We start from the raw sequence: 16,889 nt of genomic DNA, 5'->3' as shown, positions 1-16,889 counted from the left end.
TCAGTCTTGAAGTCGCACGCAGTCGGGCCGACCAGGCCCCGACGGGGGATCGAAATTACCCCGAAGTGCCACCGGAGCTCTTCAAGATTCGGTGTCGATTTGTTCTAACTAACCCGATACCGAACGCAACAATACCGACGATTTTTTTCTGAGATTCTAACTAACTTTCCGACCCGAAACACGGAGCGAAAAGGAACACGTCCGAACCCGAGGGCGGAAAAAAAACAATCTAAGATGGAGTCGACACCCATGCGCAATGGAACCGAAGTGGGAGGAGTCCCTCGGTCTCGTGACTCGAAAAGACTTCTTCGAAGAAAAACAACTTGTAACACTCCGAGCCCAACACCAGACGGCGGACTGTGCACAGCATGTGTATCTGCAGCTACACATGCCACAGAACATAAAGATACTTATTTTTTCATAAATTGTTGTCTATCTCCTTGAGTTGTGTGCATCATTTATTGACTGTGTGCCTATAGCAAATGTTTAACACTCATCTCTGATAAGCCTAAGGCTGCTCGACCATACTGCCCCAAAGAGAGCACCTTGGGATTACTATAGCAAGCCCCGGTCCACTTATAAGGGAACCCCTGAACTCTTTACACAGCATAACTCACTTTTGTATACTATAAAAGAGACATCTACCTACACATTTCAATTAAATTAACAGAATGAAAGTCTTTGCCTTTAGAGGAGCTACTGTAGACTATTCATCTTTACAGTTTCCATACCTCTACACCAAGTTAAAAACTAGCCACCTATAAAAGCAGGTCGAGGACAGAATGTTGGTGTTGCTTTTAGAGGTAGGAGGAATACATGTTCAAAAACCTTCAGAGAAAGACTGGGGTGTAGAAAAGCACTGTACTGCCCTACTGTGCACGATTCAGTGAAATGTGGGTGCATGTAAAACTGCTTTGTTGTTCCCACTGTGTAGCTGGTAATTCAGCCAAGCCACCTCCGGCAGTCAACCAATCCCTCGGCTAGCACAGCACTTGATTTACGCACTGCTTTCCACAGCTCCAGGGGAAGGAGAGCTCTGCAGTTAGAATCTAGGGGTTTTCTCCTGCCTCTGATCAGACGGAGCACATGCAGTGGTTGTTTTGCAATAATCATACTGGGGATGGGACAAACTTTATGGCAACACCTGAATGCAAATGTTCCTTCATATGACGTAGCTCCTCTAAGGTCCTAGATCACCCAAAGCACACGACTTGCATTCACGAAAGGAAAACAGAATTCTTTATATATAAAATGTATATTTATTGCTGAGCAAGGCCAAACTCCTGCAGGAATTCCTTAATTGCACACAAGTTCTCTCTTCTTCTTGAAGTTGAATCTGCAAATCCTGTGGACACTGCCTGGTACGCACAACACTGGGAATGAGGCTGGTTCCTGTGAACATGTAGCAGAGTGTTCATTCAGCAGCAGCCCTTCCAGAAATTTAAATAGGTTTCCTTGGGTGTCCGAAACAAATGTGTTGCACCTCTGCAAAGGAACAACCTTGATGAACCAGCAGTCCTTCCTGTTCACTGACTTCAGGCCAGTGGTATCAACAGCATTTACGAAAGTACTGCAGCTCGGATGTCGTTAACATTATTCAGTCATCATCTGCCATGTCCTCTTCATGTGTTGCTGCCTTCTCGCTGGACTCTTCCTCTAGCTGCTGAAACTCCCCACTTTCAGAGCTCCACATGCACTTGATGCAGACATTGAACTCTGCCATCTCGTACCCCAAGAGCTTCTGCACAGAGAAATATAAACTGGTTTTAACACTGTCTCAATCTGACCTCTAATCATTTGCAACACTCGCAGTCCCCTTGACACCCGACACTCCAACTACCCCATATTCAGTTCATCTGGCCGACATACAATTTCCCACAGTTCCAATGACACCCCCAAAAACTATGCTGGTAATCTTGTGCTACTCCTTCAGCTTTACTGGCATTAACATCTCTGTCTCGTCTCCACAAAGTAACACAAGATTACAGCAACATGCCACCTTAGTCCAACTCAGGCCTGTGTGCAGATAGGCACTGCACTCACACAATTTTAACAATGTAAAAGATACAGTACTCTGGTGTTAAACACAACACTGCAGATAAGCAGCACACAGGCGGTGCCTACCGATGCCAACTTCATTCAACTCACCAGAACGCGAGCCTGTTCAGGGGTCAGTACATCGCCTTCTTTGCACACTTCATAATCCGACAGCAGTGTTACTACACCTGGAAGGCAGATACAGATTTGTAGTCACTGAGGGAAGATCTAGTCTTAGCAGTTGGTCCCACAAACCCTGCCCCACAATGGTCAACAGCCACCACATCTTAAAACAACCTGCAGCCCGAGGTGGGTTTTTGAGGCAAAGAGTGGGTCAACAAGTGCATTAAAGTGGCTTTACCTTTAGAGGGAAAATACAAGTAAATTCCATACCACATTTACACACCATAATTCAATCCTCCTTCCCATTCTGTTCTCTATTGGCATGCAACCTGATGTCTCACACCAGCTTTCTGAACTCACCCTTCTTCAACGAGGTGGGCAAACCTAGCTGCCGTAGCTGTGGCTCCATGGAGTGTGAGAACTGCTCTAATGGACCTTCATCTAGAGTCACATCAAAGATGGCTTTGTTCCCAGCTCGAGCAAAGTCCATCTCTTTAAACTGATCAAACCATCTGTGAATAAAGAAGAACCATACTTAATCATATCCACTGAGGCTGGATTGGAGGGCAACTGGTGGAGAAGAATGCCACAGGCAAGGCAACACAGGGATCTATGGCAGTCAAAGCCATGAGGAAAGAAGGAAAAATTACAGACAAGTCCACATAATGCTGCATACGGTTCACCTCATAAGACAAGGCCACAAATGGGCCTAAACAACAGCCCCAATGAGAAGATCAGGCTCAGTCACAAATCGCAAAGGAGAACAAAATATTGACTTTTGGTGGCAGAGTTAAGTGAGCAGCACTAAACTGTTCCTGAAAAATTTACATTAGTGTAAGAGTGAACTTCATTTAGACAAGACCATGGTTTGAGGAATGGTATGAAATGGAACTATGGAGCTTGGTTACCTACATTCGAAAGGAGATAAGTGGAGCAAAATGACCTCACTGACAAACAAGGCCATAGGGGGGAAGTTTCTCAGTGACAGACAAGCCAATTATCAGGAAAGGTGGACCTCAGTAGCAGACAAGGCAACAAGGAAACCACAGCGAATGGCCAAGGCAAACAGTACCATTCTCCCACGCTGGAGAAGGTCCCTGCAAGTTGTGGGGTGTGCTGTACTTACCCTTTCACTTCTTCCCTTGTGCGATTCGTGAACAAGAGACCCACTTCCCCTCTCAGGCACTTGCTCAGCTGAAAAAAAAAAAATAATAAGTCAGATGCAATCCTAGCATCCAACGCAGGTTAACCTCAAATAGATACCCACAGGGCGCTTAAATGCTTAGCTTCTGACACCGTTTTATTTCACACATGGATTCTGTATAGATGTACTCCTGCGCTGATGGTCATTAGTAGTCAGAATGGATGTGCTTGGAGAAACATGGCAATGTTTTACTGGGTTTTACAGGCATTGCCATGCCTTGATACCTGTCAAAGCTCTGGCCGTCCAAGCTGCAGCAACATTTACAAGAGCCCAGACAGCAGAGCTGGCTTTTAAGACATCAGTACTATAGCTCCTGTCCTTAAAACTGTTGTGGGATGACCGATTACGTCTGCTCTGATTGTATTGGCACTAGCCTTTTCCCGAAATTAAGTAGAACCTTAGCTTTATGTTTCTTGTATTTATTTGCTTAACTTGGTGGCTTTGTGGGTGCCACAAATAAACCAACCAGTCCCTGTACTCGAGGGTTGTGTAGTAACCTTGCCCGCTACCAAACAGTGAGGATGGACTGACAACACACCCTTGCACAGGTAAGGGAACTCACTGGCCTGAACATACAAACAGTCTGTCGCTGCAGCGATGGATGAGGTGGAGTATTTCGGACCACACTACTCATTCACGCTCTGCAAGAGCACTGGCAGGTGAACTAACCTCCAGGGAAACGGTGCATTTGCGCCGTGGAAAGCAGTGCAATCAATCACTCCAGGTGATGGGGATGCAGCACTCACTTTGTGTAGATTGTCCTTGTACTCGTCCGTCGGACCCTTTCCCAGCGCCACCATCATTACTTTGTTCTTCCCAAAGAAAATGCTAAAAAAAGGAGAAAAACACCAGTTATGAAGGGCACCTATGATTAACTTGCATTGTGTTTGTATGTGTGTAGGGTGATGCAAGAAGGGGTTAGGAAATAAATACTTGAGCAAGATAAAATCCCCCCTTTGACAATGCAATACTGTCCCGTTTCCCTACGTTTGCATGCTCATTACGGCATGGGGATATTTACAAAATGAAACACAATCTGAAGTGCCAATGGGTGTGCTGGAGTGAAATGGGAAGCGTTTTTTAGTTAACTCCACCTGTGTGTGTTCTGCGATTGCTGTACTTTCTGAGAGATCCATAGTTAGCATAACTTAGTGCCAAAAGGGTCTGGCTCTTTCTGGAGAAACATTTGCTCAAATATGGATAATGCCAGATCCTTAATGCACCTCAGGTCACAAACTTGAGAACTAGGCCATTTCGAGTACATATGCAAACGTCAAGATCCAGAGGCACGATAGGTAACAGTCTGCAGCTGTTGCAATCAGAGCTTGTATGCTCAGTTTCAAATGTAGTCACGATTTTCAGTTGCATCCTTACTCAAGTGCATATGTGCACCCCAAGCATTCCATTTCCCTATCCATTGCCACTGACTGTGTAAAAATTACGACCAATCTAAGTTATGTTAGCTAGTGGAACAGGTTTACTCGACATCACCAGTCTAGTAAGAGGAGCAGCTACTCCCACCTAAGTCAGACAGCTTGCCTCATTTGATAATGGCAGTTAACAGCTGCCCATGGAACGTTCCACGGTGAGGACAATGGAAGGAGGTAGATATCTGGGGAAGGGAGGGACACGGATAGATCACTTCCTTCTCCAACGAAAAATAACAAGGTGAATTGCACATCAAGGGAAAATATTGTTAAGTAACAACATTATTGGCTGTAGATACATATGCTTAGCGTACTCCTGCCATCTAGCGTTAGACTCAGATGTTTACAAGTTGTTTTTCAATTCACAAGATATAATGACTCCTATAGTTTGTATTGGGCATGTTCATCAGGTCCTTTGCTAGATTTTTTTTTCTTCACCGTTGTGTTTGGACGTCAATCACGGAGCCCCAGGACTGAAGCTCGAGGCCTTTCCAGCGCTTCGTTCTCTTTCTCCACTGTCGACGGAACTGCGACAATCACCACACCAACTGTACTCATCATTTTCGATCCGCATGCCCAGGCCTATATTTTTTTATAACTTTGACACCAACTTCAACGACGACAAACTCTTTGCACTCAACATCAACGAGGGATGGAAAAGACGCCATCCAGCTGTTGCCGTAATTATCACCCCAAATATTCCAGGCAGGACTAGCACAAGATGTGTAATCTTTGCTTGTCCCCAGAGCACATCGAGGTATCGAGTGAAGTGAGTTTGGCTTTCCCTTCCAAAAAGACGCTTTCACAGCAACGAGAACGGCTTCCGGTCCACTCCACTAAGCAGCACAACAGCGCTTTAAGAACACGAAGTGGAAGAACCCACGGTGATGGACAGCCCTACACTGCTGGCTAGTAGTGGAGAACTCGGACTCAGACCCTGACCTTTCCACACAAGGGCACATGAGTACGCAGGAAAAAGCCTCCCATACCCTGTCAAAACCTACAAGGCCAACTAAAGTGACTCCCGGAACCCTACTGCCATCGGTCCATGGTGGGGTCCGAAAACAGGTATAGGAACAGACTCACGTCCATCCGCTGCTAAACAAGTGAAAAGTGTCGCAAAGTTAAAGCCCCAAATCTTTCATCGCTGCAGACACCAAAAACAAACAAGCATTTGCAATGCAACGGGTCTAGCGTTTGCTCATGTTAGAGCTGATCGCGTTGTAAACTCCTAACCCAACTTTTCATCTATCGGCAAAAGTGCTTTTATGTACGTAACCCGAAAAAGTGAAATTAACTGTGTAAAGCGCTCGACTTCTGCCAAGCAAATCGCGCTAAGAAAATAGTGAAAAAGTAGTCCACGATCCGACAGAAAACAGCGAGCCTCGCATGTTTTCTGTACTTGGGTCGCTGCGCTCGAGGAGGGCTAATCACCGGAAGGCATGACGTATGCATGCCTTCCACTAATGAAAGCAAGCAGATTTTACTAGGCAAGCCCACAAACCAATCGAACACACTGACGTGATGTTGACAGGGCTCCGAGCCCTTTTCTGATAACTAAAGCGTCTCGCTGCGATACGCATGCAAGAGCGCATGCAACGCAGGCTCGACCCTAAAAACAGACTTGACGCCTACAGCACACCATAAGGCATCAGAGCCGAAATGGGCATCAGCGGTGCCTTCAGCACTGTAACCCCCAAAGACGCATTCGGCGTCGAAGCAGCACCTACCAAAACCTTCATCTGGGGTTAACATTGTTTTGGCGCTGAAACACACATAGGCTGTGTTGCAGCCTACGCAGCAGCCTATCCAACCAATTATTGACAAACCTCAAGGTAAATTAGACAAATTAGAAAAAACATTGTTTATTCAACCGGACACTGGGAAAGTAGGGACAAAGACACCTCCAGATATTTCACAAACTCTCCCAAAGAGGAAGATGTTTGAAGAGGAGATCACGTGGCCAGATCCGCCCAGACCTCACAAAAAGAAGAGAAAGGACATAAGCACTAGCCCTATTCTTTTCCCTCCTACATTACCAGTGCTACAATCACTTGCACTGTCACCATTCGCCCACAGCCACCAGAACATTTGCCTTCTGAGCAGCTACATCCATCACCCGCACATCATCCACAGAAGATGCTGATATAGGGGAGGAGGTGAAATGAAACGTAACAAATTTTCCTGAACCCCAAGAGGACCCAGACAATATACAGGATCCTTGGGAGAATTATGACGCAGACCCAATAGATGACAGGGCATGCATGACCTATATCCCTCAAAACCATCACCGCCAGATGATGCCATGTCATACCATGAGGTGCTCAGTAGGACAGCTTAATACCATAAGGTAGATCTCCACATTTTACAGCATGACGACGACTTAAGTGGAGACTCTAAATAAATCCCACAAACCTACTACAGAGATTTTTAAGCAGCCAGTTAAAGCTAGAGTCATCACTCCAAGTGTGGACAATAAAAGTATAAGGCGTGTCCATCAGACTTTGTATATTATTAGCGGACAGGTCCCCCTGACTCGTCAATTGTCCACCCTGCAATGAAGAGGAACAACGTACAAGGTACTCGAGATGCCACAACCACAGATAAGGAATGAAAGGAGTATGATGCAGCAGGAAATGGAGTGGCTGCACAGACAGTTAACCATAAATGCATCGCCAATTCTGTGATAGTACTGTCTTGGTATAATCAGGCACAGTGGGAGAAAATACAGGAGCTACTGCAACAACTCCCAGAACAATACTGCAACAGGGAAACTCCGTTAGTAGCGAAAGGTAGGGTCATATCCAATTCCACTATCCAGTGTGTGCTGGATTCCACTGACACCAGCACCAGAGACATAAACACTAGCATCCTTATAACACACTACACATGGCTTAAGGTACCAGGATTTCCGTCAGATGTCCAACAGCTTCTTTTAAACCTACCATTTGATGGACAAAATCTTTTTGGGCCCCAGGTGGATAAGATGCTATAGAAATCTAAAAAGGAAACTAGATACTGCAATGACCACGGGTGCCCACCAAACCTGCCTGCAGACGGGTTCCTTTTAGAGGGGGCAGTACAGAGGTGCCACAAGACCTGATACTGATACATTATACTCAGGCAACACACAAAAACAAAGTTTAAGCACAATACTCAAGGGGATCCTACTATAGGCAACAATACACAAATAATAGAGGTAGAGGTCATGGGTCCACCTCCGAACCTACCACACCTACCAAGCAGTTACCAACTAAGGCTCCACCCTCCACATGTAACACGGGGAGGGAAGGCACTACAACGCTACCTTCAACAATGGACAAAAATTAGCACTGCTCAGTGGGTTTGCTCCATCATCAGAGACAAGTGTGGCCTAGAACTCACAACTACTGCACCCACAATGCCACCAAGAACACAAAATCTCCAAGAAGAGGTTCAAGTTCTCCTTCAAATGGGCTTTAGAAATAGTTCCAATACAACACCAGAGATATGGAGTATACTCAGTGTACTTACTTAGTCATTCCAAGAAGTACAATACATTACGGCTCATTCTAGACCTCAAGCCACCAAACAGTTACCTCTCCCCAGAACATTTTCATAGTCACATTGCAAGATGGAATATTACTTGCATATCCCCATACATCCAGCACACCAACGCTATCTCCATTTTCAGCTCTACGGACATCACTACCAATTCAAGGTTAACATTCAGAGTAACTAGGGTTTTAAGGGTATTCACCAAATGCCTTGCAGTGGTTGCAGTTCATTTCAGAAGGGAGGCCCATACATGCTTTCCCCCATATAGATTAATTGCTCATCAAATGTCCTAACAAACAAATGTCTACAGGACATGCAGCAGGTAATCAACCTTCTTCCCCAAATTGTGGACCACATTCATTACAACACTCTCTCCCAGCAAAGCGCATATGGCGTTGGGCCAGGCATCACAAAATCCACCTCCTAGCAGAATACCTATTAGGAGTGGACAGCAACTTTGCAGATATGCTCAGCAGAACACATCAGCAAGTACACAAGTGGGAAAATGAACAAAGTCTCCCTGCACTCATACTTCAGACGGTGGGAGAACCCCAGCTATTTGCCACACAACACAAAAATACCCAAACTTCACCTCAGTTTCCTCACTCCCAATCGAAGGTCAATGCCCTATGGATCAACTGGTCAGGTGTATTTGTCTAGGTTTTTCCCCCCTCTCCCACTGGCCCCATACAAAAATATGTTTCAAAACCTTTTGTCCCACCTGAGCTTCCTTGTTCATTTGAATGTCTATACAACACTGTTTTGTAAATGTATAAATTGATGTCCAAGTAGCGTCCATGCAGCTGTCTTGAAGTTAAATATTTGCTAAAAAGGCAATAGTTGCTCCTTTCTTTCTTGTCAAATGTGCCCTTGGCGTGCTAGTTGGCTGTACTCCAGCATTTGTATGACAAAGTTGGATAGTTTGAGAAATCCATTTGGCAGTAGTTCCTTTTTATCACTGCTTTGCCCAAGTTGTTTGCAAATGAAACAAACAGCTGCTTTGCCTTTCTTATGGTCTTTGTTCTTTCAATATAAGACATGATTGATCTTCTTGCCTTCTCCGCTTTTGTTTTTGGTTCTTGGAAGAAACTTGGTATTTGAATAGACTGTAATACGAAGTTGAAAAATTACTTTTGGAAGAAATTGGGGGTCCGTTCTTAAGAAGACTTTATTTGTAGAAATGGTTCCTGTATTGTAAATGCCTGTAGTTAACTTATTCCGTGGAGAGATGTCATAGCCACTAAAATGATAGTTTTACATATATGAGCATTTTTAAAGAGGCTATACGTGAAGGCTCAAAAGGATTAATCATGGGTTGTGTTAATACTAGATTTAGATTCCATGCTGTCAATGTCACCTTTCTTGGCATGGCTTTTTTTCCCTCCTACTAAAAATATTTTAGGAGTGGGGATGTAAAGAAGCTTTTCCCTGTGCAACCTCTTGTATAGGTTACAATTGCAGCTATATGTACCCGTAGTGCGGTATTCTGGTTGTTGAACTTCTCGCTTCTCTTACTACTGCCACTGTCTTGTCAGGTAAGTTTAGATGTCCAAATTCTAAATCTTCAGGAGCCAGGCTGCTAGATTCAAGGAATCAGATTGGGGATGGACACCTTGTCTTCTTGCATTAATAGCAGATCTGGTCTTTTTGGACGTTTTAGAATTTTTGCTTGAGACATTTGTATTAGTTCAGAGTACCACGTTTGTCTTGGCTAGTGTGGCAAAATCAAACTATATATGGTGTTCCCCACTGCTAAAAAATCTGAGTACTGATTGATTCAACTCCCACTTAGGAATGAATGAAGCCTTTCTGCTTAATCAGTCCACCTGAACATTGTCTTTCCCTGGAAGATGAATCACTGTAAAATATATCTTCCTTTTGAGTGACCAAATCCATATAATTTGCGTTAGTCTGGATACGGGGTAAGATAGAGTTCCCCTGTTTGTTGATGTAAAACATTGCTATTGTATTGTCTGTTTGGATTATAGTGACATTTTCCCACAACTGCTTCTGAAAGGCCTTTAAGGCTAGGAACACTGTTTTTAGTTCCAAGATATTGATATGTTGTACTAGGTTTCGTATTCTTTCCAAATGCCTCTGATTTTCAAAGTGCCCACGTGAGCATCTCAACCCAAGTGAGAGGCATCCCTAGTGATGATTTCCGATGGGGCTGGTTGCATTAATAATCTTCCCTCTAAAAAATGAATTCTATTCCACCATGCCATTTCTTCCTGTACCTTCTGAGTTACAACCACTAAATCTTACCAACTTCCTATTGTTTGTGACCATTGTGACTGTAACCATTCCTGAATTGGTCTCATATGTAGTCTTGCATTTGGTATTAAAAGTATGTAAGATGCCATCTTTCCTAGTGTTTTCCCCAATGTCCTAGCTGTCAGAGACTGACCCTTCTGGTAGAGGAGAGTTTTCCGCAGAATGGATTCTATTCTCTTCTTACTGGGGTATGATCTCCCCTCGATTGTGTTTGTTCTTGCTCCTAGAAATAACGTTTCTTGTTCTGGCTTTGTTGATGATTTTTCTATACTTATTGAAAATCCTTTATTGCATAGTTGATACCACTTTTGAAATATCTTCTTCACATTTCTTGTAAGAGTTTGCTCTTATCAGCCAGTTGTCTAAGTAGGGGTATTCATGTATGCCGAGTCTTCTCAGATATGCTTCCACTGCTGACAGGCATTTTGTAAACACCCTTGATGCAGATTTGATGCGAAAGCTAAGACCCTGAATTGGTAATGTTTGTTCATCACAAACTGTACATACCTCTTGTGTTTGTGGTTCACTCGAATGTGTAAGTAAGCATCTTTTAGATTTTTCGTTGCCAAATAGTCCTCCTTTTGAATTTGTGTGATGCCCTTTTGTATAGTTTGTTTTTTGATGAATTTGTTTATGAATCTTAGATCCAGAATTGGACAAAGACTTCCATCTGGTTTTGAAATTAGGAAATAAGTCGAGTAGTTACCTTTGTTAATTGGAACCCTCTCTGTTGCATCTTTTTGAAACTCCTCTTATTTCCTTTATTAATCTTGCAGTATCTTCTTTTTCTTTGTATTTCTTTTGTTGGAGGCAACTTCAATAATTCTGTGCAATATCCAAATGTTGTTATATTTGGAATCCACTTGTCTGATATTATTTTCCTCAATTTTGGGAGATTTTTTTTTTATTCTTCCTCCCACAATTGTTTTGAGTGAAAGGTTTATTTGAGTTATGCACTCACTTTCAAGTAGTGGTTGTTCCTCCTCTGTGGGCTTACGGTTGCTCTCGTGCTTGACTTCAAAAGGGCTGTCATGACTAACTGAAACGGCCATTGATGCGATGATCACATTGTTTGTGGAGAGGCCTGAGATCCTTGATGGGATGTTGCAGAAATGAGGCTTCATCTTCCTGAAGGTCTTCTGGTGGTAGGATGTCCTTTTATTATATTGCCTCTGAACTGTAATGCTCCCATTGATTTTGCTGTATCATTATCTTTTCTTAATTTGTTGAAGTGTCTCATCTACAGAACTTCCATAAAGTTGTTCCCCATTAAACATAATGTTTATGGTATTTGCTTGTACCTCGGGCTTGAAGCCTGAAATTCTTAGGCATGTGTGGCATCTTAGAGTACTTTCAGCCATTATTTGTCTGCTTGCTGTGTCAGCAGCATCTAGTGCAGATTTTAAGCATGTATTGGTGATAATTTGGCATTCCTTAGCAATTTCCTGCAGCTCTTTTTCTTTATTGCTCTGGAAGATGCTTCATTAATTCAACAATTTCCTCCTATTGCTGATAGGGATATCTGTTTACAAGGGCATTTGAATTAGCTATCCTCCACTGATAAGCTGCATCCCTTTTAAACTTCCTCCGAACCAAGTCCATCTTTTTACTTTATCAGAGGGGTGGCCCTGAAATATCTAGGATGTTGGCTCATTTCCTAACAGTTGCTGTAATTTAGTCAGCAGGTACTGTGCCTTATGTAAGCTGGATCTTATATATTTTTTACTCTGCTCGTGGTGTTATGGCTCTGCAAGTTGCAGGCTCCTTAAAAGTTTCCCTGCCTTGATCCAAAATGCCTGCAAGCATGGGCACTAATTGTTTTCTGACTGTGATGGTAAAAGAGTTGCTAATAAAAAAAAACAGTTGTGTTTTCTCATCTTCCAGTTATACGCTGTATTTATTTGCTACTCTCTTAATTACCTGCCCATACACAGTGATGCGAAAAGGAGGGGAAGGTCTTGATGTGTAACTGTCAATAACCTCTTCAGGAGAGTCTCTCTAAATCCAGTCACTGAGTTTCTGAAATTTGACAGCCCTCTTCATCATCGAAGACTTCAATGCTCTCACCTGCCTCTTCTTCATTCTTCTAGAAAATTTGTTGCTCATCTTCCTCCTCTACCGGGGGTTCAGGAGTTAATGATGGTTCTAAATCTGCGACATCTATTCAATGTTTTACCCTTTCTGGTCCCTCAATGATGCATCAAAATGTTTTTCCTTCTGGAGCAAAGAAGCCATTTTGGCTTTGCAAAGTTTTTTTTTGTTCTAATTTGGTACCCTGATTTTCTAACTCGATGGCCATTGACGATTTTATTTTTGGCGTCTAATTGTCTTTTTTTAGGGTCTCGACCACCGTATTTTTCCGCATTTTGTTCACCTTTGAATCTTTCCAACTCCTTTAATGTCTTGATCTGTTCTTTAGGTTTTCCCCTTGCGGTATCCCTATGAACGTACCAGAGTGGACCTCTTTGGTAAACCTATCTTTCAGTCAACATTTTTTTTGTTCTTGAGGCAGATTTTTTGATTTCGACTCTCCAAACAGTTTCCCCGCCCAAGTGTTTTTTTTGTTGTTTTTTTTCGGCGTTATCAGAGTTGCCATCTCCTTTTTTTTTTTGGCTCCCCCACAACGATTTTTAGGTTTGCATCTGAGCTTTCATCTTCTGCTCCCTGAACGTTTTGTCCTCTTCATCACTTGAGAGTCCGAGATCTTTTAGGGAAGATGCGGGCTTCTGCTTGGGCATGGCATGGTGTGTCTGCCTTTGTTTTTATCCTAACTTTCAATGTTTTTGACTTGGAGCTCTGTGCACACCTTACAGCTCACTCTCTGGTGATAAGAAGGTAGGCAAAGACTACAGACATGGTGTTGATCCTTTTGTGCAAATCTGTGGTGGTAGTTGGCGTAAAACTAAAATGGTGTTTTTTCCAGTACTGGGATCAATAGTTCACCTGTCCAGGCATTCTCCACACCGAGTGGTTCACGTATAGATGGTGTTTTTTTTTATTTTTTAAATGATACCTTTTTAGATAATGCCGCTAGGATTTCCTCCGTCTCCTCAACGGAAACTTTGACACAATCTGGCTTTTTATTCACGACATGGAAACCCTTCAGCTGCGCATCCAGATCCAATGGCAGAAAAAAAAAAAATCTGAAGATAGCGATCACGGAAACAGCATAAGGAGAGGATGTACGACACTTACGGGGGCTGCACAAAGCACCAAATGTTGGACCTCTTGAGGCCCAAATTCCCTCCCCCTCACTCCCCTAAAAAGGAAGAAAGAGAAGGACTACGACCACAAGGGAAATATTCCAGACCCAACCACTAGATAGGGGATGAATGCACAGCATGTGAATCCAGAAAAGATTCATGCTGCAAAATCCAAACATCCCTTACACTCATCCTATTAGCCCCAACATGGGCCCGGCAGCTGTGGTACACAAACCTACTACAGTGCCCTAAGCAAAATTGTCTCCCTGGCCAGGAACAGGGCATGTAATGCACCAAAATCCCACACAGCTCAACTTAGTTATTTAGCTGTTGAGATATTAAGGAGTTTGGATACCTTAATCTGTCACAGAAGTTCATGAACATTCTCAAAAAAGTGCGTGGACCAACAACACAAGATTGCCATCCGCCAAAATGGAAGAGAGTTGCACATTACTATTTAAACAAACATAAACAACAACTATCACCAATATACAATGTCTTATTGGTTATTTTTTTCATTTACAGCATGCAGGGCTTGCCTATACTTCAGTTACATTACATTTAGTAGCCTTAGCTGCCTACATGCAAATTAGACAACATGTCACTTTTTTTTTTTTTTTTAAAGATCCAGTAATAAAAGCATTTATGGAAATAATCCCACCTTCCACACCACCAGTACCAGTCTGGAATCTAAATACTGGTTTCAAGAAAATATGAACCCATTAGTCTGAGTCGCTTCGTTCCTATGATCTTCAATTCCTCACAGGGAAAGTGACCTTTTTAGTGGCTATCACTTCACTTAGAAGAATAAGTGAGTTACAGACACTTACACTGGAAGAGCCTTTCTTTCAAATAAATTGGTACTTTGTACTAATCCTAGGTTTGAAACCGAAGGTAGTGTCAGCCTTTCATACAAACCAGACAACTGAGTTACCCGTTTTCTTCCCTAAACCAGATTCAGTAGCAGAAAGAGCTCTACACACAAGATGTTAAGAGCATTAATATATTACATAGAAAGAACAAAACCTTTCTGCAAAAACACAACAGCTGTTTGTTGCATTCACAAAACCACAAGAAGGATCTCCCATATCCAAAGCTGAAATAGCCAGATGGATAGTGTTGTATATTCAGACTTGCTATTGCAAGGCAAACAGTACTAACTCCTAGAGCTCACTTTACACGCAAAAAAGGAGCCTCAATGGCTTTATTAGGAACATTCCAATGGAGGACATTTGTAAGACAGTTACATGGAATAACCCACATATATTCACGAAACACTATTGTGTTGATGCCTTAGCTAATCAACAAGCTAGAATGGGTCAAGCTTTATTACAAACACTTTCAAAGATCTACCTCAAGCAAGAGCTAACCACCATGTTTGAGGAGCACTGCTTCACATTCAGTGCTAAGCATATGTATCTATGGCCAACACATGTTACGAATGGAATATGTTATTTACCCTGTGAGCATCTATTGTTAGGATGTAGTGCCGTAGATTCATATGCATCCACCCTCCTCCGGGGCAGCTTTTGATTCATATATATATTTACTTATTAAAAGTTTTTTATATTACCACATCATTCACTTGCATGTTCATCTTTTCTGTCAATATACTGCTACTATCCTAACACTCACCAGATGAGCTGAAAACAATGTAACAAAGAAGCTGATGAACATGCACAGTATATACTAGAGGATGAGTCATATCTAGTGACACAAATAACTTATTCGAAAAAACCCAACTTGTAAACATCTGAGCCCAAAACTAGATGGCAGGAGTATGCCAAGCATATGAATCAACAGCACTACATGCTACTAATAGATGCTTACAGGGTAACCTATTCCTTCCATGCCATTTGAGTGGTGCTTTTCTATTGTTGCCTACCTTTGAGGGAGTAAAAGGGTCGCCAAGCCTAAAAGTCTTTCTCATGCTGCATGGAGGAATGATTTTTCCATCCATGCACACAGTCCAATTCATTATACCTGATGAATTTTTGACTTCCTAATACTTATATAAACAATCTTGGTTACAACAAAAATTAAGTCATCCATCCTGAATGCTGTTTATTAGCATTTCCATTCCGTAATAATGTTTCTTACACTCTTCCCAAATCTGTGAGACAGCCCAGAAGTCAGCAAGACATTCCTGGAAAACACTAAGGGTTTTGTGGTCTGTCCTAATTACAAGAGGTATGCCCCACACGAAAAAACAGCTTGTGATGTCTTACTGACTACTAACAGCCCACTGCTTAACTTTCTCTACAACAGAGTAGTGACTTTGGTCCTTTTAAGGAACAGAAGCAGATACAACAATATGCTCATTGCTATCAACAAGCTGGGTGAGAGGCGCCCAATCCTTTATTGCTGGCAACTGTGGTCAGCATGTTGGGTTTATTATGATCAAAGTTTGTAATGCTAGGGATTTGGTTATGGCTAACTTAACTTGTTCAAAAGCATTTTGACAATCTGAATTCCATGAAAAGTGCACTCCCCAATTTGCTTTAAAACTCTGCATGGCCCAGGAAGGACTTCTGCATCTTTCTTTGTTGGGGGGAAGCTTTAACAATAGCTTCAATTAGATCCAGTTTGGGTCTAATCCGGCCTCAAGATAGGTATGGGGCGAGGTACTCCATAGATCCTCCCTAAATAAGCATTTTGCAAGCATAAAACTCCTGAAAGAGTGACTGTGGTCTATTTAGTTCCCTCCAAATATCAGTCCTGGAAGCAGAGCACAAAATGATACTTTCTAGAGTATGTTGTATTAGGGATTGGAATGCTGCAGAGGCTAGACCAAATGGCATACGCATGTAGCAGCAATTACGTAACAGGAGTGAAACAAGGTAAGATTGCACAGTAAAGGATGCAGCTCAACGTGATAGTAGGTTGAGGAAAGATCAAGCACACTGAAGCAGGAAGCATCCTTAATCAAAGCAAATATGTAATTGACGCAGGGAAGTTGGTGCCTGTCTACGTAAAAATATTGGCATTTAAATCTTGCAGGCCGAAACAGTCTTATGTCCTTCTCTCTCGACTTGGCAATGACCTCTGGTAAAAGCCAATCTGAGTATTCAGTGGGTTCTATGA

General features: G+C 42.6%; 1 protein-coding gene across 1 annotated transcript in view; it reads right to left on the bottom strand.

Moving 5' to 3' along the window:
- Positions 1 to 1,236: 1,236 nt before the first annotated feature.
- MRTO4 (MRT4 homolog, ribosome maturation factor) overlaps positions 1,237 to 16,889 on the bottom strand; it is a 35,277-nt gene continuing 19,624 nt past the window's right edge. Inside the window, exons 4-8 of the mRNA XM_069240149.1 lie at positions 4,111 to 4,192; positions 3,287 to 3,354; positions 2,521 to 2,672; positions 2,149 to 2,225; positions 1,237 to 1,741 (exon numbers count right to left, since the gene is read on the bottom strand). Of these exons, the coding sequence (XP_069096250.1) occupies positions 1,598 to 1,741; positions 2,149 to 2,225; positions 2,521 to 2,672; positions 3,287 to 3,354; positions 4,111 to 4,192 (523 nt within the window). The 3' untranslated portion in view covers positions 1,237 to 1,597. The remainder of the gene's footprint in view (positions 1,742 to 2,148; positions 2,226 to 2,520; positions 2,673 to 3,286; positions 3,355 to 4,110; positions 4,193 to 16,889) is intronic.

This window comes from Pleurodeles waltl, chromosome 6, assembly GCF_031143425.1.
Source record: "Pleurodeles waltl isolate 20211129_DDA chromosome 6, aPleWal1.hap1.20221129, whole genome shotgun sequence".
NCBI lineage: Eukaryota > Metazoa > Chordata > Amphibia > Caudata > Salamandridae > Pleurodeles > Pleurodeles waltl.
This window is presented reverse-complemented; position numbering and strand designations above follow the sequence as displayed.